At 38.1% G+C, this 20,586-nt stretch overlaps 4 protein-coding genes across 4 annotated transcripts; 3 read left to right on the forward strand and 1 right to left on the reverse strand.

Moving 5' to 3' along the window:
* Window positions 1–982: 982 nt before the first annotated feature.
* LOC127807548 (senescence-specific cysteine protease SAG39-like) lies at window positions 983–2,204 on the forward strand. Its single transcript, XM_052345491.1, has 2 exons — window positions 983–1,424; window positions 1,609–2,204. The coding sequence occupies exons 1-2, from the start codon at window positions 983–985 to the stop codon at window positions 2,202–2,204; spliced, it is 1,038 nt and encodes a 345-aa protein (XP_052201451.1).
* A 1,303-nt stretch (window positions 2,205–3,507) lies between these two features.
* Window positions 3,508–4,793, forward strand: LOC127807550 (senescence-specific cysteine protease SAG39-like). Its single transcript, XM_052345494.1, has 2 exons — window positions 3,508–3,984; window positions 4,077–4,793. Exons 1-2 carry the CDS (start codon window positions 3,552–3,554, stop codon window positions 4,667–4,669), a joined length of 1,026 nt encoding a protein of 341 aa, XP_052201454.1. The 5' UTR covers window positions 3,508–3,551; the 3' UTR covers window positions 4,670–4,793.
* A 331-nt stretch (window positions 4,794–5,124) lies between these two features.
* LOC127807549 (50S ribosomal protein L34, chloroplastic) lies at window positions 5,125–6,903 on the reverse strand. Its single transcript, XM_052345493.1, has 2 exons — window positions 6,459–6,903; window positions 5,125–5,626 (listed from the first exon to the last, which is right to left on the reverse strand). The coding sequence occupies exons 1-2, from the start codon at window positions 6,664–6,666 to the stop codon at window positions 5,370–5,372; spliced, it is 465 nt and encodes a 154-aa protein (XP_052201453.1). The 5' UTR covers window positions 6,667–6,903; the 3' UTR covers window positions 5,125–5,369.
* Window positions 6,904–13,318: 6,415 nt separating this feature from the next.
* On the forward strand, window positions 13,319–17,536 carry LOC127807381 (protein trichome birefringence-like 38). The gene is made up of 5 exons (XM_052345179.1): window positions 13,319–13,726; window positions 14,107–14,278; window positions 16,191–16,366; window positions 16,463–16,621; window positions 16,916–17,536. Exons 1-5 carry the CDS (start codon window positions 13,386–13,388, stop codon window positions 17,205–17,207), a joined length of 1,140 nt encoding a protein of 379 aa, XP_052201139.1. The 5' UTR covers window positions 13,319–13,385; the 3' UTR covers window positions 17,208–17,536.
* The last annotated feature ends 3,050 nt before the right edge of the window (window positions 17,537–20,586 follow it).

Raw genomic sequence — 20,586 nt, forward strand, 5'->3', positions numbered from 1 at the left:
GAAGATTTTTTAGTTCAGTTAAAAATCGAATAGCCCAAGTAGTGTACTTAAGAAAATTAAAAAAATTGAAAATCCATATTCAATACTCTCTAACTTGTTAACAAAATTTGAGAAATAAAATAAAAATATCAAATAAATTTAAGAGATAAAAAGAAGTCAGAATGCAAATTGAAAAAAATAAAAATGGAGAAAGGGTTAGAGAATGTGAGAAGGAAAGATGATATTTAGGATGAATTACAATTATGAGTAAAATTACCATAATAACTTAAGTTTTCAAAATATTTTAAACCAAAAGATTAGTTGGAGGTAAAAATGTAAACTCAAAATAAATATAATAAATTTTTAAAAAAATTTGCTTGAGCATGGGGGGCAGTCGACCCCCCTGCCCCCACGGTGGATCCGTCCCAGACGACAGCCTAGGCTGGGTTAGTAGTTAATGGAGAAAGTTGAGTAAATAAGATACAATTTCATGATTTTGTTAGACGTTAAGACTTCTTGTAGACGTTAATGGTTTTGCTGCAATTTCCATTTCATTCCTTCTGTGTTCTTATGGAATTAATATTTCATATGTACCCAAAAAGCATAATATACATAAAAAGTTCTTTATTAATGGATAAGAGACCGGAGATTCTCAGGATCCATCGGAGACATCTAAACCGGAACATCTCAAGATTTTAAGATGACCTAACAGAAAAATAAACAACTATGGGCGAATTACTGCACTTGGTTCTCAAGTTGTCAAGATTTTTTCCTGAAAAATCTGGAACCTCAGTTAATCCAACTAAACTGGGGACTTGGATCCTATGAAATCAAGAAGCTAACTGATCCCCGATCAGAAAACTAAATTTGCGGAGGAAAATGTCAACAAATCATATCTTCTCCTCTCGTATATAAACAAACCTCCACTGATCACCAGCAGTATTCAGTTCATACTCATACCCACCAATTCACAGCTTAGAAGCATCATTTCCACGCCCAGAAAATGGCTTTAACGCTCGAAGGGAAGTTCATCGTATCAAGCTTGTTAGTCCTGGGGCTGTGGGCTTCGCATACCATGGCCCGAACCCTATATGAAGCAGCCATGTTTGATAGACACGAGCAGTGGATGTTCAAGCACGGACGGGTTTACAAAGACAATGCTGAGAGAGAGAAGCGCTTTAAGATATTCAAGAGCAATGTCGAGTTCATTGAATCGTTCAACAGTGCCGGGAACAGGTCGTACACACTAGGCGTCAACCGGTTTGCAGATTTAACCAACGAAGAATTTCAGGCTGGTTGGAATGGATACAACATCTCCTCCCGGAAGAAGTCATCCAAGGCAATGCCATTCAAGTATGCAAACTTTGATGTCAGTGCTGCGCCAGCCAGCTTGGATTGGAGGGCGATGGGAGCCGTCACTGGCGTCAAGGATCAAGGCACATGTGGTAAGGCCAACTACTAATTTACTTTCCTCAAACTAATAGTAAATTCTCTAAAACAACATACCAAGTCTCATCTCACTATATGAGTTTAGCTGAATGAATTCTAACTCCTCGTTCATTTTTATTTATGACATTGTCTTATATCATACTCTACTTTTATCATTCTTGTGTGGTGTTTGAACACCAGGAAGTTGCTGGGCATTTTCAGCAGTGGCAGCCACAGAAGGCATCCACCGGCTCAGGACCGGGGTGCTAGTCTCACTGTCGGAGCAAGAACTCATGGACTGTGACACCTCCGGCAGAGACCACGGCTGCCATGGCGGGTACATGCAACATGCCTTCCAGTTTATAGTACGTAACGGAGGCATTGCTGCAGAATTGAGTTACCCCTACGTAGGAACCGATGTTAACAGAGCATGCAACACCCAAAATGCGGCTGTCCAGGCAGCCAAGATTGTCGGCTTCGGGCAAGTGCCTAGCAACGAGCGGGCACTCTTAGCGGCTGTGGCTCACCAGCCAGTTTCAGTCGCGATTGATTCCAAGGCACCCGCCTTCCAGTTCTACGCTGGTGGGATTATAACAGGAGACTGCGGGATTGCACTGACCCATGCGGTCACAGTGGTTGGATATGGGACGGCATGCGATGGCACCAAGTACTGGATGGTGAAGAATTCATACGGAAGAGACTGGGGTGAGGGGGGGTACCTTAGAATCCAGAGAGACTCTGGTACTCGGTATGGACTCTGTGGCATCGCCAGGGATGCATCCTATCCTATTGCGTAGAAGCTAGAACACAGACTAGCTGGGTTTTCATCTAGAAGCAGAATACTGTGAGTAGGGTGTTGAGCTTGAGATTTCTCTGTTTACTCTCTGCAAGTATTGGGTAGTTTTTTCTCTGAATCAAACTTGCTTTCCCCATATCTCATTGTACGAGTGAAAGTGAAGTCAAGCCAGTATGCTTTCCAAGAGCAGGAACCGAGTAGCGAAAGCTATATTTTCGGGTCATATCTGCAAACTAATAAAAATTGCTTCAATCGTAATATCAAGAGCAGAGCAGTGTAATTTGTTCCACACAGTCGGTACAAACACCAGACGCCCATATGCCTAAGCCAAATTATATTTGAAATGTTATATGGTATCTCCATCTTGTTACAAGTTATATTATTAGATTGTGATACCGCCAGCACAACAATATAATATATTCATACATATAATATATGCTCAATAAATATAAAATACTAATATTATGTTGACTATAAGTTGAATAAGCATCCACAAACTCCAATGAAGACACCAACGCAATTGGTGGAAATTGTACTCAATTTTCATCCAGATCATCAAAATCCGATCAAGGTTTTACAAAGTCATGCCATGGGGATGAACCTTGCTTGCCCCTTTGTTTAATTATGCTAATGAGCTCTCTATTTTAGTAAAATATCAGTATAGCATAAAATCGAAATATATTTATTAATATATGTGGGTTGAGTACCAGTCAAGGTCATATACCATCACCCTTCATATACCCGATCAGATATTTTTTCCTCCATCTATTCCCACTTCGTTAGGTAAAACTTCAGGTCCATAACACCATCCCTCAGGCAAAAATTTGCCACCCCTACTCAAATGAAAGGAGAAATTCCAGCCAGCTGGTTCATGTCAGAGACACAATGAAGATAATCCAAGAGATAAAACAACTTAAAAGAAACTGTTTGATATTAAACCCACCAAGAAGGATAATACAAAAGAATTTCGTCTTAAATGGACAACATGGTGTAACCGGAACAACTTCGATTAGTTTATTAGCTTCTAAGAAAACGAACAGTAAGCTCACAGGAGAACCAAGATTTTAAAAGTGATATAAAATGAGTTTTAGTTCAATTGACCAGCGTTTACGGTACTGAACTTGCCTGTCCCAAGTCAACACAATTTGCCCGGCAAACTGGAAACCATGACAGAATTTACATCCTATCAGAATTCTGTTATCTTTCGGAAAGGAAGAGATCATAAAGGAAGGATAGCTCCCCTCTATATAAACCTGAAACTCACCAGGATTCAAGCATATCTAACGACTCGTAAGTTAGAAATATCATATTCTTCAAGCTACAACTACATAGCCATTCAACATCTCAAATGGCTTTAACACTGGAAAGAAAAGTTATCCTAGCTACCATGTTATTTGTGGGGATGTGGGCTTCACAGGCCATGTGTCGCACACTGCATGAAGTGTCGATGTCAGAGAGACACGAGCAATGGATGGAGCAACATGGCCGTGTTTACAAGGACGATGCGGACAAAGAGAGACGGTTTAAGATATTCAAGGATAATGTTGAGTTCATAGAATCATTCAACAGCGCTGGCAATCGGCTTTACAAGCTGAGCATCAATCAGTTTGCAGATTTAACCAACGAAGAATTTCAGGCCTCTCGCAATGGGTACAAGATCTCCCAGAAAAGGACATTGAAAACAACACCGTTTAGGTATGCGAACTTTAATGCATTGCCATCTAGCATCGACTGGAGGAAAAAGGGAGCAGTTACCGCAATCAAGGATCAACAGCAATGTGGTGAGACAATCCGCTTTTCTCAATCTAGGATTCTGTAACTAGACTTCTCAAATTCATTGTGTCCTCACCTGTGCTGTGCTTTGATTAAATAGGAAGCTGCTGGGCATTTTCAGCAGTAGCTGCCACTGAAGGAATCACTCAAATTAAAACGGCTAAGCTGATCTCTCTGTCTGAGCAAGAAATCGTGGATTGTGATAGGAACAGTGAAGATGAAGGCTGTGAAGGTGGATACATGGAAGACGCCTTTGAATTTATCATACGCAACAAAGGGATTGCCAATGAAACGACTTACCCATACAACGGAAGTGATGGAACCTGCAATACTAAGGAAGAAGCTTCACATGCAGCCAAGATCAAAGGCTATGAGAAGGTGCCTGCCAACAACGAGAAGGCACTGTTAAAGGCTGTGGCTAACCAACCAGTTTCAGTTTCTATTGATGCTAGCGGATCTGCATTCCAGTTTTACTCCAGTGGTATTTTCACAGGAGAATGTGGGACTGAGCTAGACCATGGTGTCACTGCAGTTGGTTATGGGAAAACTAGTAATGGCACCGAGTATTGGTTAGTCAAGAACTCGTGGGGTACTAGCTGGGGTGAGGAGGGATACATCAGAATGCAAAGAGACATTGATGCTAAGGAAGGCCTCTGTGGCATTGCAATGGATGCTTCCTATCCTACTGCTTAGAAGTTAGAACCAGAAAATGTGAAAACTAGTGTGAATCTTCACCTAGAATTTTCATTCTTGTCTCAACCTGTCGTGTACCTACATGAAGTGTGTGAAGTGTTACTTTTATTGTGTTCTCTAAATATATGAAATTCAAGCAGTTCCATGTATATATAGCATGAAGAAAGTTAATGAAACTGCATAGTGCATACTACTTTTGGTCTGTTTCTCTATAATCATTCTCCCTTATTATATTTCTTGTTGAGTTTTAAGTCTATAAATATAGTGTATCTAACTCTTAATGTGTTTGCCTCAATGCAAAAAGTAAAAACTAAGATTTTGTTCGATTACATATATAAGAATGAATTCGTAAAGGCAATTCCACGCCCATTTGATTGTCCTTTGACAGACAAATCCAATATTCAAACATGGCCTGCTAATTGAATAAAATTTTGCATTTTGTTTTGAGAAGGAACTGAAAAGCTAATTTTAACAGGTTTAATAATTAAACCAAAAGAAGAATCACCAAAATACACACATTAAATGAAGGCAATAGAAAATGATTGAGAAGGGAAGAATGAATTCCAGATTCTCAATCAATGAAAAATTTTCAAACGGTAACATACGGAAGTAATGACTAACAGCTTCTCCTCTAACAAGTGTCCACTTAATCAGCCAGCGGGCCTCATTGCATTTACCTTAATTAACCAGGAAGTCTTTATTAAGGACGCTTTCCACTATTATGGTTGGACTTTGTACACAGGACCCATCTTCCCTTTGCACGTCTACGTTTCAACACTGCTCTTCCGCTGGTTGTACTCATTCGTTTGCGGAAGCCATGAGTCCGGGCCAAAGACTTCCTGGACCTATTCCTTTTGGTTTGGCAAAGAGCAGCCTTCCCAGCCCTCACTATTAGTCCACGACCTTTCTCTCTTCTCACCCCAGCTTCAGAGCTCAAGTCCAACCCCAATGACTTACCTGCAATTTACGAGATAATTTTTCTACCAATTTCTGTAGCTTAGCAAAATATTCCGAGTGCAGTAGTATATGCTTTTCACCATCGAACAAAAACGATTACATCAGCAAACTAACAAGAAATTTGCCACAATAGTTATATCAGGTTTCCTTAAGATTTTAGCGGAAATTTGGAAGGGTGAAACACCTCATCGTTAAGCACATGAGAGAGAGAAAAAGGGAACTCAAGAGTTGGAAATCTCAATTAACAAATATCTGAGCTTCTATAATTCTCCCACAATTCCTCAATTTATCTAACATCTTTCAGATGAAAAAAAATTACATTATCATACATGCTCATGTTGGTCGACGAGGCAATAAATCACTTGCGTTGTAATAATATCAGCGAGCTTACATGGTCAAACAATTTTTATCAATTTAAGACTAAAAGAACAGTTCAGAATGCTCAGCCTGATTCAGTGAAGCAACAAGAGCAAAATGTGCACCCACAATTGCAGAAATCAGGAACAAGGACTAATTTCTATCAATAAAACCATATATGTAACTGCCAGCGAGTCCCCTGTAAAGCTAGAACCTTTCCAACAACAACTCAAAGAAAAAGAAAAGAAAAGAAAGGAAGTGCTCATATGTTAAGAAAACCCCAACTCATCAAGGGGGAAATTCAAAGAATACACCAAATTAAACTTCAAATACTAAGAAAGAAGAGAAACCCATAAGCCAAAAGGACCAGAGAAACAAGAAATTAAAGTTTTAATCAAGGAAGCACTCCTCGCTGAACAAAAAGGAGATTAAAAGGTTAAGAAAGAAATGGAATTGAAACAGACCAGCAGTGTACCTGAAAAGGAAGAAACAGAAGAAAGAGAGAGTGAAGCGGCGGGGACAAAAGAGCAATGAAGCCGCCCAGAACGATGCGACCCACTGGCGGCCATTCTCAGAAAGGCACCATAGTTGGATCTTCTGCTTGAACCAGTGAGCAGAGTAAGCGACGCCGTTGGACTGCAAGTTCGTGTACACATCCATATTCCCATCGACACACAAGCCATTCTCTCTCTCTCTCTCTCTCTCTCTCTCGTTCGTTATCCTTTTGGTTCGGTGCTGCCTTATCGACTGTCCCTTTGAGGAAGATGCCAACTGCAAGGCCAACAAGAGGATAAAACTGTTTTGTTACAGGATGAAGCGAACAGAGCCTAGCAGGAAGGAAGTTCCTGAATTAGAGCTACATAGTAATGGGCTGAATTCGCATCTCAATTTTCAATAATTTTCTTCTTGATGATGGAGCAAGCCCAAAAAGAAGAAGAAGAAGAAGATGTGAGCTTAGGGCCCTTAACAGGTTGCTGCTACAGAAGCCCATTAGAAAAAAAAAAAAAAAAAAATCCAAATTTGTGGGAACGGTGTTTCCCAAATCTTTAAATTAGTAAGAAAAACTTGGAACTCATTTTAGGAGTTCAATTTCGAAAAAGGGCACTTATCAAATCTCCTTTTTAAGTTTGAACATTAAATAAATTTCCCATTTTTTTAATTTCTATGGAGTAAATTTAGAAAATTAAGACTATTTGCTTAGTCAACCACTTTAAATTATTATGTCTTTGTTAATTAATTGTGTACACAAGTCTTGCCTTTTCAAGTTGCTAATAATTGTGTACACAAGTGTTGCCTTTTCAAGTTGCCAAATAGCAGGAAAATAGTGATTGAATGAATGGGACAGTTTAGTAGGATTGAATGGCTTGCAAAATAGGTTTTAAATGAGAAATTCTATTTAAATACTTATATTTGATACTTAAACTGATATTTTGTATTGACGTCTTATATATTTATATTGATATGATAATAAAATATAAAATATTAATATAGAATGTCATTATAAATGTTAAACTTAATTTTCAATAATAATTTGTTGATAGTGATCAATCGAGAGCTCTCTTTCCTTAGATTAATTACTTGCGAGCGTGGTTTCTATCATATACACACCCTTGTGGAGTGGGAAAGGGGAAATGAAAGGTGTTTGTTTGCTTGCTTGCTTGCACTCAACTTGGGTTTGCATCTTTAATTAAGGGCTATGTTTAAATAGGACAAGGGGAAGGAGCTGTGGGTGAAAGGGAGACTGGCTGACTATTCAATCCTTGTCCATTTTCCTAAGCTTTCAAAATTAAGGGTTGGGTTCTGATGAGCTTCTTTGTTTTTAGTTTTTGGTTTTTATTCTTATTATGTGAAAGGAGTACAAAATTAACATTAATATGGTATTTGATAATTATGTTTTAGTTTTGATTTTATCTTTTCTTTCTCTTATTTTTCTTTTTAGGACTTTCACGTCATCACGAGTCTATTTGGCGGGTCTTTAAAAAAAGAAAAAAATAAGAAATAAGAAACAATATTTGATGATAATATTTGTGAACCAACCAAACCATCATGGGAAAATGACCGTCAGTTTGTGAGGCCACCTATGAGCATGAAAAAGAAACAGAAGCCTCCAACAATATTATACAAGGAAGAAAGACTGGTGTTGGAATCACCAATATTCTACCCAAAGCCAGACAACTAGCTAGCTACCAGCTGCAACCCCTAATGCCACTATTTGCTTATAAATCCTTCGCACCCACTAACAAAGCAATCTAGTCACGTTATGTGGTTCGAATTTCAGGTCGATCCACCACTTAAAGACGATATTTAAAAAAAAAAAAATATGTAAAATATATTATTAAAATCATGTAACAGTGATATTACCATTAGGCTAGAGTGGTGTTAATTGCTGTGAAGGAAATGGGAGTCAAATATGGACAAATTAAGACTAATTAAAGGTGGGCCATGGCATGCTTGATTGAAAGTGAACACAGGGCGGCTGCTGGCGGAAGAAGTCATATGTAGACCATGGTTTTGCATGTAATGTAGGCATTCGGGGGGCGGGCGCCAGGCCCACCACTGCCCCGCAGCTGGAGGCCCATTTTTCCATTTTTCTCTAGCTGTAGCCTACTCACCACCCCACAGCCCATCTGAATTACGCTTGATTTTGACTTTGAAAATTATCCCCCCCTCCCTCTGTGTGTTGTCTTGTTTGGACCACAATTCCATCCAATTCCATTACCAACGACCGAGGCAAAGGTGCAAGCAAAGTGGCAGGAAGCTCCAATCTGCAGTTTCTTCAGCATTAAATAAGAGTTCCACATTGTGTACCACAATCGCAGCTCCCGAAGGTAGGGGTAGATTGAGATCGCTCGAAACCAACAACAGCAACAGGTGGTCCAATGAGAGAGAGAGAGAGAGAGAGAGAGAGGTACTTGAACATAAGCCACAACTTATTCTAAATTGACACTTATCTTATAAGATTGGTCTCTCTCAATATAAAATAAAATTCATAATTTGGGGTCTCCATTTTGTTTTTAAGGAGATAACAAGAAAGAAATCAGCAATGCTGTGCCAATGTTAGTCACGCGATCACTCATGACTCAACCATGCGGCTCCCCATCAAGCTAAAGGCTAAAGGCTAAAGCCAAGCCACTAGCCAGTCAGCAACGTCAGTTACTATCGTGGCAATTGGGCAATTGGCAAGGCATCTCTTGTGACCCGATTGAGTCCTTATAAACAAACACCTACCAGTGACCTATCGGGGGTTGGATTGGTATGTGAAAAAAAAAAAAAAAAAAGTTAGAGAAATTAAATCAACAAAACCAATAATTGAAGTAGTACACCTAAGAAACTCCCAATCAAACCCCATCACCGCTGCTTCCACACCTCTTCACGCAACATAATCTCTTAAATTTTATATTGAATGATGGCTGCTGATTAGTGGTAGTGCATTCAGAACCAGAGGGATAAGACCCATTAAAATAGCTCACACCCGCACAATTTTTAGCACCAGGGCTAGTGGCCTATGCCTAAGCCCCCATAAAATTGTTGGCACTCTCTCTCTCTCTCTCTCTCTCTCTCTCTCTCTCTCTATAGTTATGATGTTGGATAACGTGTAGAAGATCCCCTATCCCATCCCCCTTTGAGTAAATTTTCTTCTTCCGGTTTAGCAAATGCTAATTTTTTTTATTTTAAAATAATAATTTTTAATTCAAATTAGACAGATTTAAACCAAACATGGGTGAAAACTAGGTTTATATTACCAGATGGGATACTTAAGAAGAATAATAAGATTAATTTCAAATGTAAATTAAAAGTAATTAATGAGAAAATCCCAAAAAAATAGTTGGTGTGAAAGGAAAAGCAAGCATGAAGCATATATATGTATATATATATATATATTTTGTAGAAAATAAATTTAACGAGTACATAAATGATGACTATATTACGTTGTCGTCATTTCTATAGTTGTTATCCCTGATAGAAGCTTCACTATTTTAGGAGGTCGCTGATCACCTAGGACTAGGAAGAGGAAATGCTGACCAATCGATGGAGACAGAAAGAAACAAGGGATGCGGTTGTCGACGGTAGTGGAAAAATACAAGTAGCATTGAAAAATCATGAAAATATACAAAAATCAATGTAGAAAAAGAAAACACTAAAAATTGAACGAAATCAATCACACTCCACAAACACAATTGCCTAGAAATTGATGTAGTATCTAGTTTAAATATCTTTTAACGAGTAAATTTAATATACACTCGCTAAATTTTAACAATATAACTATTTATTTATTGAATTTTAAATTGTTACTACCTACTTATTAAACTTTGTTTAATGTCAACCATTCATCATTTGTTATATAAGTGTCTGATTTTGTAAACAAAAATGCCTACATGGCTAACGAAACCCGAAATGGCCTAATCAATTTTAACATATACTAACTGAATTTTAAAAATATAATTACTTATTTACTAAATTTTGGATTGTTATTACTTTCTCATTGAACTTTACTCAACGTCAATCATCCATCACCCGTTACATTATCGTCTGATATTGTAAATAAAAAATGCCCATGTGCCTAGTCCATTACTGTCTCGATCCCAGATTGATTCAGATTTGTATTTGGGTTTGAAACCCAGATTTTAAAGGTTCTGTGGTATATTTGTGTGTGTGTGTGTGTGTGTGTGTAATATGTATAGAGAAAGAGAAAGAAAGATATATCGTGACTAGAAACTAACTCGTAAGAGTAATTTGTGTTTAAATTGATTTGAACCCATATCAATCTTCTAGAATCACTTTCAAATCTAGGAACAATCCATGTAGGTTTGATTTGAACCAAAAACACACACACACACACACACAAACACACATGGAGGAAGACTTGGCTTACAACCAAATTGGAATTTTTGAATAAACCAACCTTGATCAATGGTGATGAAGGGATTTTTTTACAAAAACCCTATCATCGACAACCAACAAAAGAGAATGAGAGAAAAGAGAAAAAAAGTGTTGTTGAATAAAAATGTTGTTGGAATTGATGTTTGGGAGAAGAGGGAGGAAAAGAGAAATGAAAGAAAGAAAAAAGAGAGACGATAGAGAAAAGGGAAAAAAAATAGTTTAAATGCAGAAACAAAATTATTAATTTTACTTGGTTTATTAATTTGAAGGACATCAATGTCATTTTTCAAAAATACAAGAATGTCCAATACAATTTAAACAGATATGAGGGATGATATATGAAATTTACCCTATTAAGTTTAAACCATGTTAATTAATAGAAAAATTTCTTGTAAAATAATCTGCATTTAAAAAGAGAGAGAAAAAAGCCGTGAAGTTGGACTACAAACACAAGAAGGAGCCAACGTGAGAGTGAATTTCCAAGTGGTGAGCTGTTTTTAGCAATTAATTAGTTTGGAAGTTTCAATTCCTGAATGATTTTGGTATGCTTCTTGTCATTGAATGTCTCCTAGGGATGAATGGGCACATTGCTTTGCTTTAAAGGGTGAGTGTGAGTGAGCTTCCAACCATTTTCCATGCACTTTCTCACTTACCCATTTTCTTTCCGTGGAAAATATGCTATGCCATTGCCGATCATGGTGCTGGTGCTGGGGCTGCCGCTGCCGCTCAGTGTTCACCAAAAATGCTCGGTGCTCATAAAATATCTTATCATTAGTATACTAACGGTATCATGATGATGACCCCCCCTCCAATGGGCACATTGCTTTGCTTTAAAGGGTGAGTGTGAGTGAGCTTCCAACCATTTTCCATGCACTTTCTTTCTCACTTACCCATTTTCTTTCCGTGGGAAATATGCTATGCCATTGCCGATCATGGTGCTGGGGCTGGGGCTGGGGCTGGGGCTGCCGCTCAGTGCTCACCAAAAATGCTCAGTGCTCATCAAATGTCTTATCATTAGTATACTAACGGTATCATGATGACCCCCCCTCCTTCCTTCCTTCCTTGACAATTGTGCCTTTCAGGCAACACGCCCAACTTTCAGGCATATATACACCAATTTAATTATTTTGTCTTTAATATAATGGAAAGGCTATTTAACTTGGAGTTTGCAATGTATTTTTCACCAAAGGCCATCACTTTGCTTTCCATAAAATGAAAAGAAAAACACTGTCTTTGGAAGATGCTTCTTCTCTAGTTGCAGTCTCTGAAGAAGACTTGTCTGTCAATAAATGGCGTAAAAAAGCAAATATTGGACTGACTCTTTACCCACCACAAGATTAATTAATTGGCCCACAGCTAAGGTGGGCCCAGCCAGCCCTTTTGGACTGACCCAACCCGCAAGCTCATTTTGCCTGGGCAACCTAGTGGAGGCCCCACTAGCTATCAATGACTCAAAATGGCAATTTGCCTTGAAGCCTTAATAAAATAATATAAGCCTAACCACCATTCTTAATGTCACTCACTAAATAGAATTCATCATTTAAGTTTCACGTATCTTACAAGTATAAATATACCTACTGATTTTTCTCTTATATTATCCTAAGTTCTTTCATATGCAATGTATTTACAATGTTGAGAGATCAGAACAATAATCTCATAGTTTATGCTGGTAATTACATAAACCCATCCATATCGCATGTTATAATAATTTTTTCCGTAAAAATATTGTTTCGTTAAAGAGCAATGTTTTCCCATCAAAGCTTCTGCAAGAACAGAATCTTCCCATAGATTCTAAGTTACAGGTGAGACACTCAGATGATTCAAACCTCATTTCATTGTCAGAGTCCCAAACGATAAAATTATGAACTGACAGTGCAACCATTTGACATGATTCCAAAATCGATGGATGCATTACACGAATTATATACATCATTATGGCTTGCATGCCCCAGACAGGACAACCAATTAAGTGCAAAACAAGCCATATTTCCTTTCCAAACAAAAAACACTTAGAATCAAATCAAAAACAAAACACTATATTGCTTTTGTACATAAATAAATAAATAAATATATATAGCTAGTCTTATTTCAATTGTAGTATTTTTTAAATAAAAACATCATTTTTTAGATAATATGATATATACTAAACTTTTTTATATCAGATAATTTTATCTAGATTTTTCTATACCAAAATTCCGTATGACAATTTTTTTTTCATATAAGAACATAAATTTCTCCATAATTTTAACATCGTCATATCCATCCAAGATCCACCAACTCACGTCCACAAATAAAAATCAAAACAATTGGGAATTACTAATACCATGTGAATGCCCACCAACAGCCTCTCTGTGTGGGGCTCCTCTCTCTCTCTCTCTCTCTCTCTCTCTCTCATGCACATATACATACATTTGTGTCTATCTCTGTGTGTGTGTATAAAAGCTCAGCTCACGGGCTCATTGGAACAAACTTTTGTATTGTAGTTGGCTTTTATCGTGGCCATTGTTTTCCAAAATCCAAGATGGGATTTTGGCAATTACACAAGGCCCTGTTGAGCTCTTTGTTTCTTCTTCAAGCTGTGGCCGTGGCCATGGCCTTGTCTGTGCCACTGCCAGAGCAAGCCAAGTACTACCACAATGGCAGCAGTAGCAGTACTAGTACAAGTACTCTGAGAAGAAGAGAGCTCGGGGGAGGCTGCAACTTGTTTCAAGGGAAATGGGTGGTTGATGCTTCGTTTCCTCTCTATGATTATTCCTCAACCTGCCCCTTCATCGACCCCCAGTTCAATTGCCTCAAATATGGCCGCCCTGATAGAGATTTCCTCCGCTACGCTTGGAAGCCTGATTCCTGTGACTTGCCCAGGTTCCTCCTATACCCTTCTCATCCCTCTCCATGAACTCAGACTTTCCTTTTGTCTTCTCAATCATATATAGGGGACTTCTCTTTCAATAATTGAAGGACTCAGGAGAGAATTATATTTGTACACATAGTCTTCTTACTCTTTCTCTTCGTAACATACACGAGACTTCTCATTTCGCAGGTAATGGGAGAGGATCTTCTCCCGTCATATATATGAAACTCTCTGTTTTATGAGTGTTGGGATAGAATCTTCCCTATACGAGACTTTTTGTCCTTTTAAACGTGGAGAGAATTGTATTTACATAGAGAATCTTACTATTTCCACAGCAAAAACTAATGGATGTATATATTTGATTGATTGGGCATTTGTGGGTTGTGTGTAGGTTTGATGGGAAGGAGTTGCTGAGCAGGTGGAGGGGGAAGAAGATAATGTTTGTGGGAGACTCACTGAGTCTGAACCAGTGGCAGTCACTGTGCTGCATGGTGCAAGCGTCGGTGCCAGATTCCAAGGCCACTTTCGCCAAGAAGGACTTGCTCTCCTCCGTGACCTTTCAGGTCAGCTTTACCTTCCTACCCTGAACATCCCTTTTCCTTTTTCGGTGCCCCAATTTTAGTAACAATAATATACGCCTAGCTACTTCCACTTCTTTTTGTCTTTTTATAATTCCTGTCGTTTGCCATATTTCTTCTGTTACGCTGCTGCTGCTGCTGCTGCTTGCTTTTCACTCTTTCCCAGTCTTACAGTTTTTTATTCATCTTTATTTTTAAAGTCATATCTTCAAACATATATTGCATTTTATGTCATATTTTCTTGTTGACATTGTTTTTACCAAATTATTGTCTTTTATTTATTTAGAGGTGCAAAATTATCAACAATAAGAGAATGATGATGAAACACATCATCATTTACAACACACTCCAAGAAAAGCTATCTTTACTTTCCTTTATCCATTCAAGGCTTAGCTTTTATGCTTTTGCCTTTCCACGATGATTTTCATCCCACTTAGGAGAAGCTTCATCTCTATTATTCAATTGGCAGTGACGGCAAAGCAAGGGAAAACTGGAAACTAACTTTCCTTTCTCACCAATCATTAAACTATTTATAATTGGTAGCCGCCCAAAATGGTTGCTATCCACGGGCCTATCCCTACCATCCTTGACAGCTAATTTTTGAAATTTGAGGCTTCACATGAAGATTGTTATTTGCAAACTCATCTCCTACAAACCAAGTTAAAGCTGCCCTTTGTGTGGGAACAAACCTCCTTTCTCTTCGGTAAATAGTATGAAGAATTGAAATAATGGAACAACTCTCAAAAGTTGGTTGGGTAAGAGGCTGAGAGCCCGTTTGGCTCAACTAAAATCACAGGAGCTTATTCAATAATATAATAAGCACTTAAAAGTGTTTAAATAGAGTTTATTTTAATGAGGGTAATTTTGATATTGACTTTGTCATCACCAATTTATTTTAAGTACCACAAGAATAAGTTATAAAATACCAGTTTACTGAATAAACTGTTGAAAGAGGTTATATGCTCTTCATGTTTTGTCAAATAAGTAAAAAAAAAAAAAAAAATTAAGCTCTTGAAGAAACTTACAAGCCACTTTTGACCAAAATTTAAACTAAGCCAAATACCCTCTAATACCCTCTACACCTAGGAATAGGATTTAAAACTCCTTGAAAGTGAGTCCACACAAATTTTTGTATAGGCATACCTTTAGCCAGTGCAATTGTCTTTTCACAAAGTCAACTAAGAACCCTTCATTGTACACTTCAATCAAAACAGAGAGTAGTGCATCAAATTTTGAATCTCAAAGGAGTTATGTTTTCCATGTAAACCATCATAAGGGTGCGTTTGATACGGTGAAAAATAAGAATAAAAATTATTTTTTATTTAAATTCTTAGAAATTCTATCGAATAGCTTTTCAATTTCATAGAATTCGAATTCCATCTTAGTTCAAAAAGTAAAGATTTTTCTTGAAATCAAGGAATTAGAATTCCTAGGGGTTAAGGTGAGAATTGAAATTCCATGAAATTAGAATTCCATCGTTATTTTCCACTTTTATCAAACACACCTTAAGAGTAAATTTACTTTGCCCTCACTTAAAACACAAGGCATGTCAAGATGAGCCCTATATTTTCAACTCTCTACCAACAGAGTGGTGTACAAAGAAATCCACATACAAACATTTTTCTAAGCAACAGATCCTTGAATCATATATTCATATGGGGCTCAATGCTTTATGGTCTAGGAAATAATGACCTCCACCTAAGTAGTTACATGTTAAAAGCTTGGGCCCTTAACACACTGGCTAGCTTTGATTACGTGCAGTCTATTTTTCATATTCTCTGTACTCAATAGATACATAGCGTTCTTTAATGGCACACAAAAGGGTCATAGGGTCTTAATCACATTACCATGATTTTATGGACCAATTAATTGATTATATGTATGCACATAAATGCAGGATTATGGAGTAACAATATATCTATACCATTCAACATACTTGGTAGATATAGTTAGGGAAGACATTGGGCGAGTACTGAAGCTGGATTCCATTCAAGGTGGCAATGCATGGAAGGGAATGGACGTGCTGATCTTCAACACGTGGCACTGGTGGACCCACAAAGGCAAATCTCAGCCGTAAGATTCATCATCTCTTTTCTCATCATACCCGTTTTGAGTTTTTTTTTTTTAATTTTTTTCTGTAGTTAATATTATTAGTTGGTGTATTTTCAGATGGGACTATGTGCAGGATGGGTCCAAAATATCCAAAGATATGGACCGTTTGATGGCGTTTTACAAGGGGTTGACAACTTGGGGCAGATGGGTTGACCTAAACGTTGATCCTTCCAGGACCAGAGTCTTCTTCCAGGGGATCTCTCCCACCCATTACCAGTAAGTCATTTATCCAGCAGACACAGAAGTCCTATACAAAGTAAAAAAATAAAAAGATAACAGTCATAAGATCGTGGCCATTTCGAAATCTAGAGAAGGATATAATTTTTTTTTTTGGTAATGAAAAGATGATATAAAAATTCACATTATGCCATATAGAAATTCTATAAAAAGATTTCTACAACATGAGTCATATCAGAATTCTGAAACTAAACCTCAATGATGTAAACTAGTAAAAGAAAAGCAGGCTTACGTAAGGAGTTAACAAAATATATATGTTGCGACTGAAACCAGGGGCAAGGAATGGAATTCAGGATCAAAGAACTGCCTCGGAGAGCAGCAACCGCTGTCTGGTTCGAGTTATCCGGCAGGGACACCTGCAGCTGCCATTGTTGTGAACCAAGTACTGAGTAGAATCAAGAAACCAGTGTATCTGCTAGACATTACTACACTTTCACAGTTGAGAAAAGATGCTCACCCTTCAACTTACAGCGGGGTGAAGGCTGGCACTGACTGCAGCCACTGGTGCCTTCCTGGCTTGCCCGATATCTGGAACCAGCTTCTATATGCAGCTCTTATCATGTGAAGTTGAAGACTAAAAGCACTGTTTACTGGAATGCTAAGCATTACACTACATTCATGGGTAGGCAAATAAAGAGGGCAAGAATCCAACTGTAAAGTCATTGATCTAGAAGGATACAGAATGTTGCTCATAGAAAGGGAAATAGGAAACAGTTTAAGCAGCCATTTGTCCAAGTGGGGATTTCTTATTTTGCTTGATTTCACTGTGTGGTTGATTTGTGAAAAATTTAGGTTCTGTTTGGATTTTGTGGACTCAGAAGTATGGCTTTAGTGTTGATCATTGACAGTTGTACAATCAATTCAAATAATCGTAGATTGAAATTTCAACCTCAACCTCCTCCATCTAAATTCATCCATACAAAGGCAACCTTATAATTGAATCTCTTAATAATTGATCATTGTCATTAGAGCCCCTCCAATTCATTCTAGTTTTAAAATTAACGCTGAAACTGGGAAAGCCAAAGGCTGTTATTATTGAAGCCCCAAACGATGTCGTTGGGGTAAGCAGGTGGAGGGTCGCGAGCTGCAACCTTGAGCTGCCATCTGGCAGCCAATTGGAGGGCAGCACGTGGCAACCATCAGCTGCCCTCTGATGGCGCCCGGTTGCATTATCTACCCCTCTTCTCTTATCTCTTGTCCGTCTGCTTTTATTCTGTTGGAATATTGTATATCGTGCTTGCACGATATGATCCAAGCCATCCATCCATGCTTTATGAGTCATGATCCCAGCCCTCCATCGTCACTATTTATCTTCTCCTCGGGATATGGTCTGGGCAGACGTTTAAGGCGAAAGAGGCAAAAATCAATCAAAGAAGAAAGAGATACCCTTCGTCTTCGACCTAGGGTTATCTAGTTTGCTTCGGTTCCTTTCTTTCTTTCTCTGTAAATCTTTGTATAGCTTTATAGTTATATGGTTCGATAGGGTTTTTGCCTCTTAATCTTTTTGAGTGATTATTGGGCAAGTTTTGTGCTTCTCGAACCACTGTAAGTACAGAGAGATTGAGGGGTTTTTCCTATGGGTGTATTTTTGATTCAATCATTAGTGCAGTGAGCTCTCCATATTGGAGCTCAACGTGGACGTAGCCCTATTTGGGTGAACCACGGTAAAAATCTTGTGTGTCTCTTTTCGCCTTTACGTTTCAGTTCTGTTTACCTCTGTTTCGCATGAATGACTGTTAAAGCTTCCATTCCTTTTGTTTTATCGTGTGTTTGTGATTGGGATACTCTGATTTAAACCCTAAGGTTAGAGTATCAGTGCTCAACAGTGGTATCAGAGTCGTGTTAAAATCGACGCTTAGGGTTTTTTGAAAAGTAAACCAGTCAGTCTATTTTTCATCTAAGGGGTTGTCATCTATTGTCAGATGGTCTAGGGTTTATTTGAGAACCTAGTGTCAGCAGGAGTTTGCTGTGTTTATTCTCTTCAGTGTCTAGAGCCACCTAGGTTATCTTCGTGCAAGGCGAAGAGAATGTCTACCCGATTTGAAATCGGCATATTTGATGGAAAAGGAGACTTCGGTAGCTGGAAAAAGAAGATGAGAGTTTTACTCTGTCATCATAAGGTGCTGATAGCACTAGAAGCTGATGACCGAAAATGGTCACCTGATCAACTTGCAAGAACAGAGGAGGTAAGAGAAGAGGCATTCAACCTCATCTTTCTTCACCTTAGTGACACTGTCATTCGCAAGGTAGATGGTATGTTAACTCCCATTGATTTATGGAATAAGTTAGATTCTTTATACTCTATTATGACTGCACCAAATTTAGTATACTTGAAAGGCATGTTGTTTAATTTCAAAATGAATGCATCTAAGTCAATGGATGAGAACATAGATGAATTCGCTAGACTTGCATTATTACTTAGAGGTACTGATCAAGCATTAGGTGACACAAGTGAAGCTATGATTCTTTTAAATTCCTTACCTGATGACTATGATGTAGTAAAGCATGCATTAAGGTATATTGGCATTGTTCCTAGTTTAGATCTTGTTATCTTGGGCATTAAAGCTAGGAAACTGGAACTAGGAACATCTAAAAGGTCAAGAAATAACTTGTTTGTAAAGAGTAAGAATGAGAAAAAATCGTTTACCAGTAACAATGATCACACTAATGGGTCAGGGCAAAAGGGTAAGAAAAAGGATAAGAAGGGTAAACAAAAATAGAAGTATTATCACTGTGGTAAAGAAGGTCACATTAAGAAGTATTGCTATGATTATATTAAGAAATTAAAACAAGGGGGAAATGCAAATGTAAATGCTGGGACGTCTAACTGTTTAGCTGAAGTACTCAATGTCTCATATTTATCTGCTGAACATGAATGGGTAATGGATTCTGGTTGCTCTTTTCATATGTGCCCAAACAGAGAATGGTTTCAAAATTTTAATCAGAGGGAAACTGGTACGGTATACATGGGTAATAATCAATCATGTAGTATCCAAGGTATAGGTAGCATATCCTTAAAGTTACATGATAATAAAATCAGAATATTAACTGATGTAAGGTATGTACCAGGATTAAAAAGAAACCTAATATCTCTTGGGACACTTGATGAGTTGGGTTACTCATATAGAGCTGAAAATGGCTTCCTTCATGTCTTTAAAGATGATAACCTTATACTGTCAGGTAATAAGAAAAACGGTTTGTACATTTTAAATGGTTGTCATTCTTCCCTTGTTAACTCTCATTCTGCCTGCATAGTCAATACTGGTAAGACAGATATATGGCACCTGAGACTTGGCCATATGAGCCTGAAAGGTCTCCAGGCACTGTCAAACCAAGGGTACCTTGGATCAGTGCCTGTTGGGTCCCTTGACTTTTGTGAGCCATGTGTTCTAGGCAAGCAACACAGGCTGAGTTTCCCTAAGGGAACTCACCTGGCGAAGGCATGCCTTGAATATCTTCATGCTGACCTATGGGGGCCTTCTCAGGTCCCCACTTTTGGTGGTAACAGGTATTTTCTATCTATTGTGGATGACTTTACTCGAAAGGTATGGGTGTTTTTATTAAAATCAAAAGACCAGACCCTAGAGAAGTTTAAAAATTGGAAAACAATGGTAGAAAATCAGATAGATAGGAAAATTAAAACCCTTAGGACTGACAATGGTCTTGAGTTCTACAGTAGAGCTTTTGATATATTCTGTAATGATCATGGTATACTTAGACATAGGACAGTTAGGAACACTCCCCAACAAAATGGGGTAGCTGAACGGATGAACAGAACACTTCTTGAAAAAGTCAGGTGTTTATTATTTACATCTAATATGTCTAAGTCATTTTGGGGTGAGGCTTTATCCACTGCTGCTCATTTAGTAAATAGGAGTCCTTCTACTGCATTAAATCTTATATGCCTTGAGGAAAAATGGACTGGTAGAAAACTGAACTTTAAT

The sequence above is a fragment of the Diospyros lotus genome, chromosome 8, assembly GCF_014633365.1.
Source record: "Diospyros lotus cultivar Yz01 chromosome 8, ASM1463336v1, whole genome shotgun sequence".
NCBI classification, from domain to species: Eukaryota; Viridiplantae; Streptophyta; class Magnoliopsida; order Ericales; family Ebenaceae; genus Diospyros; species Diospyros lotus.